The following is a 16,500-nucleotide window of genomic DNA, read 5'->3' on the forward strand; positions in this document are numbered from 1 at the left end:
GGGAACCACGAAACGATCGCAGCGCGCGTCATGGCCAAAAAAGGAACTATCTGTGGCGGACGCTGTCACTTTTTACTAGCGAGATTTACGTTTCTAGTAATTAAACATGGTGTGGATCATAGCATCTTCATATTTAATTTCTTTCACATCTTGCACATGTCGAGCTAAAACTAATTGTTTTCATATAATAGATAATATTTATAATTTGGAACTATTTATTCGTCATTTATATCTACCGCCATACAGCAATACTTGGTGTAGTGTTCTGATTTCAAAGGCAAGGGAGCCATTGTAACTGCACGAGAGACACATCTCAACGCCTAAGTTTAATGCTTCATTGGTGTGATGTATTTACCTTCAGGTGGCCCATTTGCCCATTAATCACATAAAAAAAGGAAGTAAGATTAATAAATATTGTAAGGTAGTTCATATATTTAATATTTTAATTTAGAAATATCAAAAGTTCTTATTAACAATACATGTTTTAATTTAATCGATTAAGTCGTAGAACATTTTTAGTTGTTAACTAAATAACGTCAAGACCAGGAAAACTATTTAAAAATATAAGTATTTTATTTAATTGCAAAATATAAAAAATTGAAACCAGATCGTAGATTGTTTATTCTTGATTGTAAATGAAAAAATGTAGTTGAACCAAAAATACAATGTAGGGTTATGTACTTACAAAACAGTTATTTCTACACGTAAGCTCTGATGACATTTTTTGTTCATACCGCCATCTTCTCCATTTTTAATTTCTTAGTTTTAGCTATTAAAACTAAACATAATAAATATTTTCTTTTTCCAACACATGCGTTTTACTCATCAATATTAATAAAAAATGCAAGTTTGTATGTTTTGTCTTTTTTTCTTTTTATTTGTCTTAAACTTGTTGCTCTTTTGTCAGATATAATAAAAATTAAATACATATTAATTAAATATGTATATTAAGGAGCTTCCTTTAACTATACAACTGGCTAGAAAGTATAAAATAAAAAAAAATAAAAACAAAAGCGCGCGAAACTGTATCAAGCCGTTATTACTCTTTCTTTTTGGGCTCAATGTTGGCGCGACGTGTAATTTGTTAAGTGTTATTTGTGAATATTTTTGGATTGTAAGTTCAACTGAGTAAGTACTTTAATAAAATATGTATGAATCGATGCTTTATTTATATTGAGATAAATTCGAAGGAAACCATTTTTGTTAGTAAGTAAATTGTTTTAAGTAATTTATATTCTCGTGTTTTTCTTTATTCTATTTCACTTCTGTATGCTAAATGTATATTATGTAAACGGAGGTTTTTCTGTTGTTTTGATCCATGACAAGATTTAGATTGATAATAATTTGAAATTTATAGTGCCCTGTAAGTACATGGTGCGTAGACAAAACCAGTATGAATATCGACATTTATGAAATATTATATTTAGCGTGTGACCGCTATGGTAAAGGATAAACTAACCCAATCTTTAAATCAAACAAAAGTATTTTTGGATACTGAAGTTTGCATTAGCTGAATTTCTACTTCTACATTGAATGTAAAAAACAATAGATACCTATGTAAATAAATTTAAAAAACTACATTACTTTAGAAAGCACAATGTCGAAAACTGATAAATTTTGTCTTGGTTACACTGCGTTACACTTGCTTTTCTTTGAATTATTTTTAAAACAAGCAAAAGCATTTCTTTCAAAAATTTCGAACTCGAAAAAAATACGGGCTCAAACCCAGGCAAGCACCACTATATATATGTGCTTAATTTGTGTTTATAATTCATCTCGTGCTTGGCGGTGAAGGAAAACATCGTGAAACCTGCACGTGTCTAATTTCATCGAAATTTTGCCACATGTCCATTCCACCAACCTGCATTGGAACAGCGTGGTGGAATGTGTTCCAAACCCTCTCCTTAATAGAAGAGGAGGCCTTATCCCAGCAGTGGGAAATTTACAGGCTGTTACTTTACTTTACTTTTTTTAACATATTATGTCAATCGGAGTACTCTTCCAAAAACTTCAGATATAATTAAGAATAACGGTCTTATCCATAATAAGTAATCGGAGGTGTGAAACCTCGTTAAATTAGATTTTCGATAAAATTCGTTTTTCGATAAAAATTATAAAAAACCGGCCGATTTTGACTAGCTGACGTTTGCTATTTAGCTAATACAGATTTACAACTTCGAGACGGGTTTTATTATGTATTAGACCATAAGTATAGTGATTTACTCAGTAAAATTTTAGTTTATTTTGACTTGTCTTAAAAAGCGCAAATAAGCACTGAGGAAAGGCTTACTATTTTGTTCATATTTTTGTTATTTATATTTAACTTAAATTATTATTTCTTTTAATTTTGCTATTAAACTAGAAGGTAAATTATGAGGACGTATTTGGTACATTTTATTTCGGAGCATTATTAAGCTATATAAATAGATAGAGTGGGATAAAATATAAAATAAAAAAACAAGTGGTAGTGTTTATACTGCTATAATAAACTCTTTGTTATCACATTTATTTTAATAATATATTTTGACACTTATATTTGTTACATACTATAATATTTGTATTAAATCCGTTTTCGCAATGAACACTACGTGCTTGATATTATGGATGTATATTCGTTTATGTTAATTTAAAGTATATTTTATCCAATCGAAAAAAATGTGGTGATTATACCGAGTTTGAATACTCTACTGCGAAAACATTGCGAAAACGGAATATTCGAAGAATCGCTTTGTATCTATTAAGAAACGATATAACACTAATGTAGATTTATAGAAGTCAAGTATTAAGATTGAAAACGTAGTTCTTGTTGATATCCGATACCATATCACATTCATTTTTCATAGAGGCTTCGATGGGCCGCGATACGTCGTGATCAGTTGTGTGTCACGCGGAGATGCTTCGTGATGGGAACGGATGATATAGGTCTTTAGGCACATAACAACATTAGTAAATACATGTTTATTTATTTCTTACGAAGAATATCGTCTTTCATACACACTAACATATTGAAATAGTAAGCGTAAATTAGTTGATCGTAATCAACGTTCTGTCAGAATATATGTAATATTTCATATTAAATACTTAGATTTTATCCATATTATGTATAAATTTATTTTCACAGTTTTATTTAACTGAATATAAAATTATATTGTAAAAATATATTTACCGCGTGATAGTCTCGTCTATAGTGAATAAGGAAATATAAAATTTTACATATATAGATATTAGGATACTAAATATGTCTCTCTCTCTTAGGAATTGTACGATCACGATGGAGCTTAAAAATATCGTTAATTTCACATAAATACTTATTTATCATAAATATAAGCAGGTATCTAAGAGCGCACTCAAAAACGTCTTACGTAGTATGTGATTATGTGTTATAATAATATGTTTATTGTGAGTATCTTAAGGCATATTCTGTCATTCTAGTAAGGGATATGCAAGTTTATACGCAAGAAAATGCAATTTTAAAGGTATCTCTATCAATCAAGAAATATTATATTGTCAAGTGAGCCACTAAGCTACAACAGTTTGGAAGAACACAGATTTTAACGAGATATAGTAAATTCCGACGATATGTAAATTGTATCTAACACCAATAAAAATATTTTCCTCCTCATGAATATTAAATAAGCTAGGCCAGTGGCAGATTGATGCGGAGTATGCCTACATATATCTCGGCTACTCCTACTATGTTTTATACATATAATATTTACTAATATAATTAAATTTATAAATATTAAGATGCTCACATAATTTATAATATTACATTCATAGCTTCATGTTATTACGAGATTTTAAGCGTAAAGAATCGATATACATACATATGCCTGAAACCCTTACTTGTATTAAAATAATAAAGCTATCAGTATTCGTAGACAGTCCAGGGTTAGCTTTTGATTGAGGAATTACATCCTAGGTAAGAAATGCATATGTTTCATTATTTTCCGTATTTTGTAAAGAACACGAAATATAAATTTACTACTCAGTAATATATTATTTCGAACGAATTCAACCAGGAACTTTAATGAAATGGACATATGCGAGAAGCAGGTTATTCGTTTTAATAATTCCGATTTGAGTAGTCACTAGTACTTGTTTTAACTTAATCAGAGATTGCTTCAGGCAACTGTAAATATTATAAAACCTTGTGAAACGAGATAAGAAGATTAATTTTCCTTAAACATTATTATTTGTTTATTAGTATATCCTAGACATAATTGTTTATAGCCTAGACATATTATTTAGAAGACGCTGAAACATACAATCCATCTCAATAGAGATTGTAAATAACTTACAGAAATTTTAATATGTTGTGTAGATTTAAACGAAACATAAAAACCAACATTATTATTTATACGTCGATAAATATTAACTTATTTATTACTTAAAATAGTTCAAATACATGACATTACAATAAAATTTATAACTTTCGTAGACTCCATTTTGTTAAAATTTTGAACTCATTCTATTGAAATGGAATATAAGTACTATTAGATAGTCGTACTTAGTCGTTTCAATCGATTTTAAAAATATTGATTTATATTATCACGAGATAGTTGTGCGTAGAAAATTTTGAAAAACAACAATATTTACAGTACTATAAGATATCGTTATTTTGATACGATGAAATGACGATGTCTATAGATAAGTCATGTAGGGGAAATTCACTAAAGCACAACCTTGGAAGAATAGTACCTAGACGCGCTTATACACTAAGATCACTTAAGAATTCTATAAATTGTATAAGGCAAAGTGTCAAAGTTGGGGTTTAAGATGACATACAAAGTAGTTAGTACCACAATATTACGATAGATAGATATTCTAATCACCATAGATATTTTTAGAATGATTTCATAACACTGGAAAGTCAGTAGATACACTAATTTAGATAAAGCGACACAATATGATTAGGAATGAATACTATTAGTATATGCTTACACTAAATTTGTTAAAATATCAACCAAAAATTTTCGAAAAAATATACATATAAACTAGGGTTGATATATATAAAACTTGAAATAAAAACCTACACATTTTACACTCAAATAATTAGATTCTACATATTTAATATAACTAATAGATCAATTATTATGAAACCAATTATCATTACAATGTGTACAAACAGTAAACAAATCCAGAAAAGGTAAGACGTATAGAAAAATATATTTTTGTATCAAATACTATTTTTTTGGGAAACTTTACATTTATTAAAAGAAAAAAATCTAAAGTTATAGTCAAATGTTTTTGTTTACATTTATACAAATTCTAATGAGAGGTACCTACCGTACCTACACAAGTTGTAGTGATTATCAAAATCACTGCAATGACTTACTAATACAAATTCATGTAGTGATTTCGGTGTCATTTGAAAGGTTACATGAGATCTAAAATACCAGTTAAATAGTAATTTTGAATTTCTACAAATATTTTTTTGAAATGAAAGCGAGTTTACATTATATAAGCTCTTTTTCATTTATCTATAAAATTTTACAATTATATTTTAATGAATAAATGGAATGGATAAACATGCTTAAAAGTATCATAATGATCCTTTTAAATTTGGTATCCTCTCTAAATGGAACTGAATTGTAACTCCATGACACAAAATCAAACATGAAGGTGTTCCCTACCAATTTATTTGACATTTAAATTAGGATAAGTGACATTCGTCACAGCACGGTACGAGTCGGGCCTAGTGCTTTATTCGAACTCAAATTGAGTTAAAATCGTAGCCGTCTCGTTAGGTAGCATAGGGCAGCAACATTGGCCTGTACATGTGTCGATATCATTACAAGGGACAAGTAGAGTGGAGCCGTCGTGGAGGCGCTAGTTATCATCGCGGCGCTCCGGCGACGGCTCGCGGGATCAGTCGGGCGACTCGTCGGCAGCTAGCGACGTGGCCGGGAACAGCGGGTACCAGCCGTATGTGCGTTGCGGCAACGTTAGTTTATCGAGGCAGATCTCGGCGCCACCGAGGGCAAGGTTGTGCTCGAAACCTCCACAGCGTTGCCAAAGCATCACTACTAGTGTGCGTCCAAGAGATTCGCTCGCCTGTAAAGGAATATTTTTGGATCGAATATATAAAAAGATAGACTTAATAAGTGACCTTTACAAGAATAATAGTAATCTATGTACCTGATATTTTAGTGTTTGCTTGAAGTGTGGCTCGGTGGTGCGTCGTATGACTCGTGTTTTGCGTTTATGCAGCCATTTCTCGCCGTCGCGAAGGTAGCATTTGACATACGAATCCGGTACCTCACCGTTAACTCCGTATACCCGACGCGCATGAGACACCTATTGATGGAAAATTAACATTTTTGCTTAACATTTAAAACTAAAGTTAATATTCAGATAAATATATCGTCTAGAGTCAAAGAGATTCACCTCGAGCTCTAGCTGTCCCTTGATCATGATAATGCTGAGGTTAATCTCAGCATGTAGCGGCGGCAAATGCGCGTTGCGTGGCGGCAGTTGTCCCGGTCCCAGAGGAACTTCGTCGTCGTCCGCCACGGCATCGCAGGCTGCTGCCGCTGGAACCGCCGCCCACATGCTGCCCTTGCGCCCCGTCGCTGTTCCTGCGCACCCACAACACGTACTACCCACCATCTGTTTACGAGCTCGTCTACATCGCGCGTCCGTGCGACTGTGTCGAAATCGTCGTATCGATCTATCTTTTCGACACATGAACGTCAAGGTAACAATAACGAAATCAGAATAAACCATTCAATCAAACATTAAAATAACAATACACAGATTAAGCACGTCAAACAGCATCGTGCCGATGTTTACAGGTTTTTCAAAGTACATAGCTTTTCAAACGGTTCCTATCCTAAACACAGAAATGAAAGAAGAAGCGTTATAACGTGTGCAGCCAAGAGTGTTTCGAGTTTCTAATAGTTGCTGGAAGCGATTTTGAAATCGTTGTATGATATAAGCATTCCGTGTCATGAACAGCCATTAGTTGTAAGGTATAAAGTTATTAATGTATCCGTAAAATTACTATTGGCATGCCACCGCCGGTGAGTGCGCTACGACATGCGCAACCGCGACCTACAGCGGTGACTACGTACGGGAGCGTATTCGCCCGTTTGCGAGTGCTCTAGTTCCCTAGTAGGGATGTTAAATTACGTACGTACTTAACAAACATTGTTATATCTATGACCTATGATTAAGATTATATATACAAGAAGTCTAATAGAATGCGCTTCGTAACAATGAATGACATTCGCAAAGGTAATGAAGTCCAAAATTCCTAGTCGAAACAATGCCATCGAAATGAACGTAGACGGGCAGCCGAATAGACGGTACACAGAAACAGATGAAGTTAGCGTGATTGCCCGCGGCCGGGCATGCGTCAGGACAGAACAGTACAGACACAGTGAAGTAATGAGAAGCGTCGGGCGCAGCCACATTCAACGGTGCGAGCGCGCGGCCGTCGCGCAAGCTATGTATGACCCATGCTACTACTTGGTCGCGGAACCCCATTCTGGTTCTAGGCCGAAACCGATCGAACCAAGTATCGTGTCGTGCATATGCGTCACCATATGTACGGGGTAAAATCCTTGGGAGCGTTCGGTGGTGGCACAACAGATAGAAACAGATTGGGGCACGGTCGGCCGTCGGACGTCACAAGGGATCGTGTACACCGACACCGCGCGGACAAACCCTGCAGGGAAGCACGCGCGGTCGCGGGCACGGTAGTCGCTTACCGAGGTGCTAACGGTCCGTCGCTGCTGACCAAACAAGCATAACAGGGTACATGTCAGTACTCTCAATGTTCGTATATTCTATAGGTGGAGGGAGTGGGGCGGTTGGGACAAGTGTATACAGCTGATAGCGGTTAGTGGTAGTGTTAACCTTAAGCGGATCGGGGCGTTGATTGGGAATACCATCCGAAAGTATAGATTTTCAAATTAAATTTAGGTTGTTTATTTAGGAATTGAATTATAATAAAATAAATTAAATTATAGATGTAAAATTCTTTAAAAGTAAAGTATATAAAATTAAATTAAGTTTAAGGAGGAATCAGATGCACACCTAAATACTGCAAATACAATGTTAAGAAATATTTAATAATCTTATTTAGTATTTAAAAGTAGTTATATTTGTCACATTTTATGCAATTTAAAGAAGAAATTGTAGTTATTGATTAATCTTAATAATATCTGTATGCAAGCTTATTGAATAAATAGTCGCAGTTTCTCGTTTCTAAAGAAGCATAGCTAAAATAATATTTCTTTTTGTTTTATAGCTCCTTGAACACTTTTATTAATTAAAATAATTAGTAATTCACACTTAATTACGTATTAAGTAAACTATTAACAACGATATATACATATTTTATCACACTTGGAAACTAATAAGCAAGCGCTAAGATAGCGCTAATATAGCAACATCAAATAACTTCAAGTCATAAATTTGATATGTCTTAATGGAATATTATTGTAAATTTTGAAGCTGACGCTTGAGGACATGGTTGTTATATTTGCGAATACACCCAATAGTTTTATAACAACGCGATATAGCTGAGAGCCGTTTCTGGAACTCGAGACGACTGAGATATTATCATTAATTTTCTTGACAGATAATTGAAATTATTCTAATAAAAATAATAATGTCCCTTAAACTGTTTGCAAGTTGTGATTATGCCCTAGCAGAGGAAGTGCGAGTATTTGTTTCAATAGCCTCATATTAAGCAAATAAGATAAAAAATCTTATTTTAATGGTAATTAAGTTAATATAAAATGAGTTATCAACAAGATCACAAAATAGTAATATCATTAAGACAATAAAGACGAGCGACATCTGAACATGTCAAAACTTACGCCTGGCGGTGGAGCCGGACAACGAGAGCGTGCGCCCGAGTTCGCCCTTGACAGCGCGCAGGGAGCGCAGGATGTCGTCGGGGTCGCGCCGCACGCACGACGAGCGACGCCGTTCGCTGCGTCGGGAGCACACCGGGGGCTCACCGCCACCGTCTGTGTGGTCAATTGACGTGAGTACCGATACTATTACTTTATTAATATATAAAGTAAGGATAATTTATCATATTGCTTTTATTCGGAATAAATCCACAAAAATGTTTAAAATACGGTTAACTAAAGCTAGCTGTTATCTAGTTTCAAGTAAACCTTTATCTTGTTGTTGAAAAGAGGAGCGCCTCGATCCGGGTAGCGATCGTGAAAAGTCTTTTCCGAGTTGATAAACTTCCACTTCCAATGTCTCTGATTGTGAAGATCCACGACGAGAACCCGCCACCCAGGCATGGTCCGGATGAAGTAGAGACGCGCACTCGCCGATTGAGTCCACATCATCTGGTAATATGTTAAAGAAAAGGAAATAAATATTGTCAATATATTTATAAACCTATTTAGAAAGTAGCAATATTTAAACAGCTGTTTTAATATTGCTTTTATTGTTTTTATTATTAAGTTATTGTCTCGTAGTCTAGTAATTACTAATTACACTAGAATATACGAATTTTAGTAATACAAGATAGTCTGGCTTTCCGGTGAACTATCAAATATTAAGACCTTAAGACAATGAGATTTACACATATACAATCAGCTTTCGTAATTTATTATCTATTTTTATATTTTTCACATAATTATAAACCGACGATGCAACCAAAAATAGTAAAAAAACCTGAAACGGAACGTTGAGAAGCAAAATCTCCTCGGCGTAACGCACGTGCACCTGTGAGTGAGCCACGCGGCGAGGCGTTAGCCGACCGGGTGCCGCGTTCTTCGAGCGTCCACCATACTGCACGTTCATCTGCAAATGCTTTTTCCAGTTCCATCTAAACATAAATTGCTATGATTAGACATTATTTAGTATATTTATGTACATAAAGATAACGGAATTCAAATTAATTGACACACAATCAACTGTGGATGATTTTGCGATGATTAGTTAGTATAGATAATAGTTTCATACCGATATGTTACGAAGTTTTCATTTGATAGACGAAGAAAAAAAACATTATATTGTAATCTATAGATTGTATTCTATGTATTAAAGTGCATTAAAATCTGTTGCTTAGCTTAAAAGGTCAAACCGTACAAACGGCGAAAAGCATCTTCGTTTTATTATACATGGAGATTAATTTCCAAGAATTTATTCAATACTTTAATAAATTAAATATTAATATGGTATTAAATCTTGAATCAACAAAATCTTTATATTTCTTTTGAAAATGGTAATTAGTGATATATGTACGTACTGTACATTCGCCAATTAGAACAGGGTCGATGCCCGGGCAAGCGTCCCAAAGAGTCAGTTCAAGTGCGCGGCCTGCTAATAGATCTGCAGTGAGGCCGCCGAAGCCAAGCGTTGCGTTCCAGACTGGAGTGCACGATGCGGATGCGGGGTCTGTCTCCACCGGTGGGCAACTCTCGCTAAAATATAACAAAATAAATAAATTTAGAAGGTTACGAGACATAATTCCATCTACACTAAAAAACTGATTTTTTTAAATCATTGCTTGAAAGTAAAGGAGACATTTCTAAGATAACCGAATATATTTTTAAACTATTTGTTCCATATTATCTATTGACTTTACATGACATTACGATATATAGATGAATTATGTTGAATTTTATTCAAGCGTTCATACATAAGTGGGCCATATTTTATGTTTAAATGTTCGAGGCATATACCTATATACTTGTAAGTAAATGTAATTAAGGACCAATACTTACAGAGATGGCAAAAGGCGGATCCTTGCGAACGCTTCAGGTTCATCACCATAACCCAAGGTGTGGTCTCGAGGGGGCAGATCATCGGCCGCGATGAGAACTACGACGAGTTTTCGTATTTCATTCTCGAACCAAACTTGTAACTGTGCACGTGCCGGTGGACGCTCGCGGGCGCGTTCTGCGCGGTCTTGTTCCTAATTACGTAAAAATATCTATAGTATTTTGGTTTCCTTTTACTACAAAATACAATATGGACTGATTTACTGCAAATTTACATAAATATTGTATAATCAATATATTTTTTTAAATCAGACACATTGTATTTTGTTTTCTAATAAAAATAAAGCTATTATCAAACTGTTTTTTTTGGACAGTTTATCAATGGGGAAAAGGGATTGAGTCCTTGGTCCATTTAAAAATTGGTATCCAAATTCTAATTAAGTTGGAATATTGTAGGGAATGCGTAATATTTCATGGTAACATGCAGCAACCGTTAGCTATTGTTTCAATATTCATTATAAAGTTATGAACCTTAAAGACCCATTCGATCTGTGCAATAGTAGTTATGCATTCACGTAACGATTAATGTGGATGGTTTCCTTGCATTATATTCATTTCACTTGCAAAATATTTCATTAAAGTAACATGCGTCGGGCTGAGGCATATCTATTCATACAATGAAGTAATTAATAAATTTTGACGCTCTCATACGCCATGCAGAAAGCTTTATCATGCTAGTTTTGAATTGACAAGCTGCGGTATATTCGTTTTTGGAACTAACTTAAATAACATCTTGACCGTATGTTGAGTTATTCTTTACGTTTTTTTTAAATTATGTAGCTAAAGATACTTCTATATTATTTAAATAATGTATCGGAGCAAAACTTAAAATTGTTAGTAATTATTTTTACTACTCCTACGCATAATTTAGCGCATCTAAGTTCTAAAGTGTGATTGTGTTTTTAATTTAAACTTAATTTGGAGTAAGGTAGAGAAAACTTCATGTTATTTTTTAAGTATGATAAAATTTCATGTACGAGTATTAATTAACATATCATAAACATTTTTCTTTTCAAATGCTTAAAACAATAGTTTTATAAAAATTTGGTAACACGTAAACGCTGCATTTGCAAATTTGTAAGTGCTCTGAACTGGATCAATGCACATATCCCATTGCAGTGTCATGCATTTCTCAATAGATATGTACGATGTTGAACATTCAACTACAAAGGGCACAGCAGCTATGTACATCGTGTGTTCAGTAATCATCACGAATCAAAGCGTCGGTGCGCGCCTGTCGCTCAAGGTGTTTGCGGTCCGGCAGTTGCTGTACCGCGCTGGCACGACTCGAAGCTCCTACGAGACTAGTCGTTGCAAACGTCTCGTGACACTGTGCGGCATTACACTACACTAATTCAACAACAAAACTCGGTAACAGATACTCGATTCGCAAGACATGACACGGTACAAACGGGATTTGCGGCGTCGACTGCGGTTCGATGTCAACATTGTCCCGTCGCAACTTCGCTCACCTTCTTGTGTGCCTCACGCTGTACTCTATTATAACATCTTCTATTCCCGATGCACTTTTGTCTTATCCTCGACACATGCTTGCAATTTTTTTTTGTCTTTTTCTTCAAATATGTGGCAATCATTGTAAATTTTTAGTCATCGCGTTAAAAAATTTTGATTGTTAATGTCTATTTTATATTTCAAGCTATAAGCGTCCATGGTTCTAGCTGCACTACTTGTTATATTTTCGTTGTTAGAACTAGTCATCCACGATATTCATATATTATATACTTATAGATATAGAAGTTCGATATCGGAATGACTCCTATGCTATCATCGAGCACTAAAACTCAGCGTTTATCTAAACTTACTGAACATTTCGGAATGTCATTGGCCGATTATTCCCTACTACTCCAGTCAGCGTCGTTGATGAAATTATGAAATTGGTCGGGTGATAGAAAAAATAAAAATCTGAAAATAAGTATGTAGCATTTTTTCATACACTTCACTTAGGGTAACACCATATAAACGATAACGTATAACGAATATAGACAACAAATAAATTAAAATATAGTTAGGTAAATATATTCAATTGATTGATTATACAGGGTAATCTTTTTCCTACTTAGTAAAATATTAACAAAGGTAAAGTACTCCTATATCCATATAGAAATTCTAATCTCTTATAACTAGTCTAACTTGGAAGATGTTCGAGTGATTAGTTCTACAGTATCACAGCAGATCAAAGGAGACTAACCCCCGCGCTTTTATCCGAATTTTGGGCAATTACAAAATTTGCAGTGTATAACCGGAACAGTGTTATATATAGTACAAAAATGACCTGCCCGGTTACGAAATTCGGTAGACACTATATATGGTCTCTTTTCTCGTCACGGCTTAAATGACCAAAGTAACAACATCATATATTATTTACTTATACACACAAATATATCCAATCCCAATAACTAACTGAATTGAAAAATCATTTTGATTTTTGGATTATAAAAGTAGGCTTCATATATAAAGAATATCATCTTAACATTTTTTGTTATTTTTTGTGTAAATTATGATCCAACAATCAAATATACATTGAGAAAGAGAAGTGTGATAGTCAGTGAGCGATCCAAGAAGCTGAGGCACCGAGTGACAGTCTCTACCAGATTTATGAAGGAACGAGAGTTTTCCATTGTCTCATAGATTCACAACACAAACTGTTACAATTAAAGCCTATATGCCTAGATAGATATTATACCGGGGTTTTCGGCAATTTCCTTCGCGTCGGTGATGACGGCGATTTGTCCGTATCTGGTTCTGCAACCAACCAAATTTAGTATTATAGAACAAATGTTTTACTCGTAATGCACATCAGATTGTAACGTAATTATTAATTGAATATGGGACTTTACATTTAAATCTTATTTAATGTGAAGACTATTAACCTCAAAAGTTTGACGTTTTTTACGATAACAAGATATAAGAAACAAAAAAAATATGAAATTTTTATTTTTTTTTTTATTTTTTCAATATAACAAACAAAATTTAGTTTTTTGTTAAGTACTCCTGACGAGTAGTAGTTGTACTGTACCGTATAGAGCGTGATGATGGTGTGACGTGAGGGAGGGCGGAGCGGGAGGCTCATCGAGCTGCGGAGCGGGCTCCACCAACAATTCCACACTGTCGCCACTGCGCTCCAGCACCGCACAAACTTCCTCAAAACTGCGCTCCGTTAACGGAACACCACCCCACTCCAATACCTAATCCGTTGGTGCATACAGAGTATTATGCAGACCATCAAATTAAGCTTACAATTAATATAGGCTAAATTATTGTAGGAAAAGATCAAATTAATCAAGAAAAGTTTCAAATATGTTATTAAGAGCAAAAATTAAATATATCTTCGATCATAATACGAGGTTTCGTAGTTTTTTGTATAATTTGCCTTATCGCCCTGTTGTAGTCCTGCGGCATCGGCTGGGCCACCCGGTACGGTCCATACGATGACTGCTTCTCGTCGTCCGCTTGCGTCAGGCTTTCCTCCGACAACTCGCATTCCAAAGCCCCTCGCTGTAAATAAATAGATGTACAAGAAATACAAAAGTGATGGAAATCATATCATATATTTATATACATTAACTTCATTTTTCTGGAACTTACATCGATGTCCTTTGTCGTTTGGATCTCGTCGCAATGAGACTCGTCTCGGTGATCGGTCGTCGACGTCGTGAATAACAATTTTAATAGCTTCTGCATCGACTGACATTTGTCTTGCAGCTGCTGCAGCTGCTGCCGCCGCTGCTGCAATGGTTGCGGCGCTGGCTGCTTCAGACGCATCGGAACCACGAGAAGTTAAAGCTGCCATAGCATTAAGCGCACCGGTTCTCTGTTGCAATGCGGCAATGTCCGGGCTGAAAATTATTGACCCGGTGTAATTCGTCATTTAGATCTTTACAAATGTCCTTATCAAGGTTATCATAATTATTAAAATCGATCTCTTACGATTTGCTCCAATTTTGATTGTTTTTGAAACATAATTAACATCAATGTGTGTGATCAAATTTACGTACAGTTGACTGCCTCGTCGTCTGATTGGTCGGTCTTCATCAACGCTTAAACCGCTTATTTGTGGCGGTGAGTCAGCTGTATCTACTTCAGGACGATAAGAACTTCGCCGTGATCCTGCACCAGCTACCACATCTACTGCAGATGCCCTGATAGCAGATTTATAAAAATGTTTTACAACTTAGTTTACTAATGACTATGAATGCTATCAAGAGCCCTAAGGTCAGTATATATTTTTTTCCTATTGTTATTACTTATTATATACCTAATACTAGAACAATACTTACGACATGTCTATTTTCTCTTGTATTTCTGTATTTAATTTGACATCTGAGAGTTAAAGTAAATTTTTTACAGACTTCTAAAAAAAGAGGTTATCAGTTCGACTTCTAACTAATTCATGTTACACATTGTTAGAATTGAATAAGCAAAATGTATAGACATGAAATTTCTATACTGTAAGTAAAATAATCGAACTATTTTTAATAAAATGTACACTTTTTAAAATACGACTTCGATTTTATCGAGAACAACATAGTTCTAATGGTGATGATGATGAAACTAAGTGTCAATTATTGTCACAATACCTCCTCGACATGGGTGGTGGTGCGACAAGCGCGGAGGCGGGTGCGTTCTTGTCCTCATCAACTGACCGTTGGCGTGGCGTGGGCGCTCGCACAGAGCGGCGTCGCGCGGGAGTGGCAGTGCTCGGCCGCCGTGACTCCACGTTCGGGGTCGTGCTGCCGCCGCCCTTTAACTGCCGCAATGGCAGCGTGGTTATAAATTGGTAAGTGTACTGTCTCGTCATTATCTTATCAAAGGTAATTTACGGGGGTATTAATGTGTAAATAATTTGCTTTCATGGAGAATGGAGAATAAACAAATATTACCTTTTCTAGTTCCTTTAAGGATGCGGGCGACACGTCAGAATGTCGACGTAATTCAGGCGAGCGAGGCGGTGCCAGTGCGGTGCTCGATCCGCCGCTGCCGAGTCTTGCTTCGGAATGACGTCGTTGCAAAGCTTCGAGCACGGGAACGTCGAGAAGCGAATCTGTGCTATCCTGTGCCGCAGGTGGTAGTCTCGGACCAGCTTTGCGACGGCAAACAGAACACCGCCATGAACTCTGCCAATATTACAGGGGAAATATTATATTACATAAATAAATTATATTAGCTAACTTAGAAATTATTTTTATTTAAATATATGTATTTATTATTACCGACTCTTCATCGCTGGCTGGTTTAGAATATGACGAACAGTCTTCGCACACTCGATGTTGACAGCCATTGCATATATGAAATACTTCACCTGGTTTTAGCGCTTTAAGGCAGACGCGGCAAGCGCCTGCACGTGATGGCGCTTTTCCTGCCTCACTAAAAAAGTTAAAACCCTAATATTAGGAAATTATTTTTGGGAATATTTATATATATTTATATGAGTTTTACAATATTGTGTATAATAAACAAAGACACGAAGTAAAATAAGTTTGATACGGAAATACCGTTCAGTCTTGGTCGGGGGTGTGACGGTCGGTGTCGGCTGGACAGGCGGCGGCGCGGGCGCAGGCTCCGCTGGGCTCTCCGTCACGACCGTCCGAGGCCCGAGCTTTGTTACTATGAAATAAGCTATAAGTTATTAAATAAGTTATTTTCACTAATGTTCAAGACAAATTATTATAAGATATTAGATTATAAAAGGCAAAGAGCCGAGATGGCCCAGTAGAAA

The 16,500-nt window shown here is 35.4% G+C and overlaps 1 protein-coding gene across 1 annotated transcript in view; it reads right to left on the minus strand.

Annotated features, from left to right (window-relative positions):
* Positions 1–5,084: 5,084 nt before the first annotated feature.
* Positions 5,085–16,500, minus strand: part of LOC124536161 (regulating synaptic membrane exocytosis protein 2) — a 125,517-nt gene continuing 114,101 nt past the window's right edge. The window contains exons 5-21 of the mRNA XM_047112624.1: positions 16,277–16,388; positions 15,995–16,148; positions 15,665–15,898; positions 15,362–15,531; positions 14,780–14,923; positions 14,370–14,620; positions 14,155–14,279; positions 13,801–13,969; positions 13,468–13,526; positions 10,707–10,897; positions 10,229–10,403; positions 9,652–9,805; positions 9,138–9,320; positions 8,832–8,984; positions 6,391–6,581; positions 6,142–6,300; positions 5,085–6,057 (exon numbers count right to left, since the gene is read on the minus strand). Of these exons, the coding sequence (XP_046968580.1) occupies positions 5,872–6,057; positions 6,142–6,300; positions 6,391–6,581; positions 8,832–8,984; positions 9,138–9,320; positions 9,652–9,805; positions 10,229–10,403; positions 10,707–10,897; positions 13,468–13,526; positions 13,801–13,969; positions 14,155–14,279; positions 14,370–14,620; positions 14,780–14,923; positions 15,362–15,531; positions 15,665–15,898; positions 15,995–16,148; positions 16,277–16,388 (2,810 nt within the window). The 3' untranslated portion in view covers positions 5,085–5,871. The remainder of the gene's footprint in view (positions 6,058–6,141; positions 6,301–6,390; positions 6,582–8,831; positions 8,985–9,137; positions 9,321–9,651; positions 9,806–10,228; positions 10,404–10,706; positions 10,898–13,467; positions 13,527–13,800; positions 13,970–14,154; positions 14,280–14,369; positions 14,621–14,779; positions 14,924–15,361; positions 15,532–15,664; positions 15,899–15,994; positions 16,149–16,276; positions 16,389–16,500) is intronic.

The sequence above is a fragment of the Vanessa cardui genome, chromosome 16, assembly GCF_905220365.1.
Source record: "Vanessa cardui chromosome 16, ilVanCard2.1, whole genome shotgun sequence".
NCBI classification, from domain to species: Eukaryota; Metazoa; Arthropoda; class Insecta; order Lepidoptera; family Nymphalidae; genus Vanessa; species Vanessa cardui.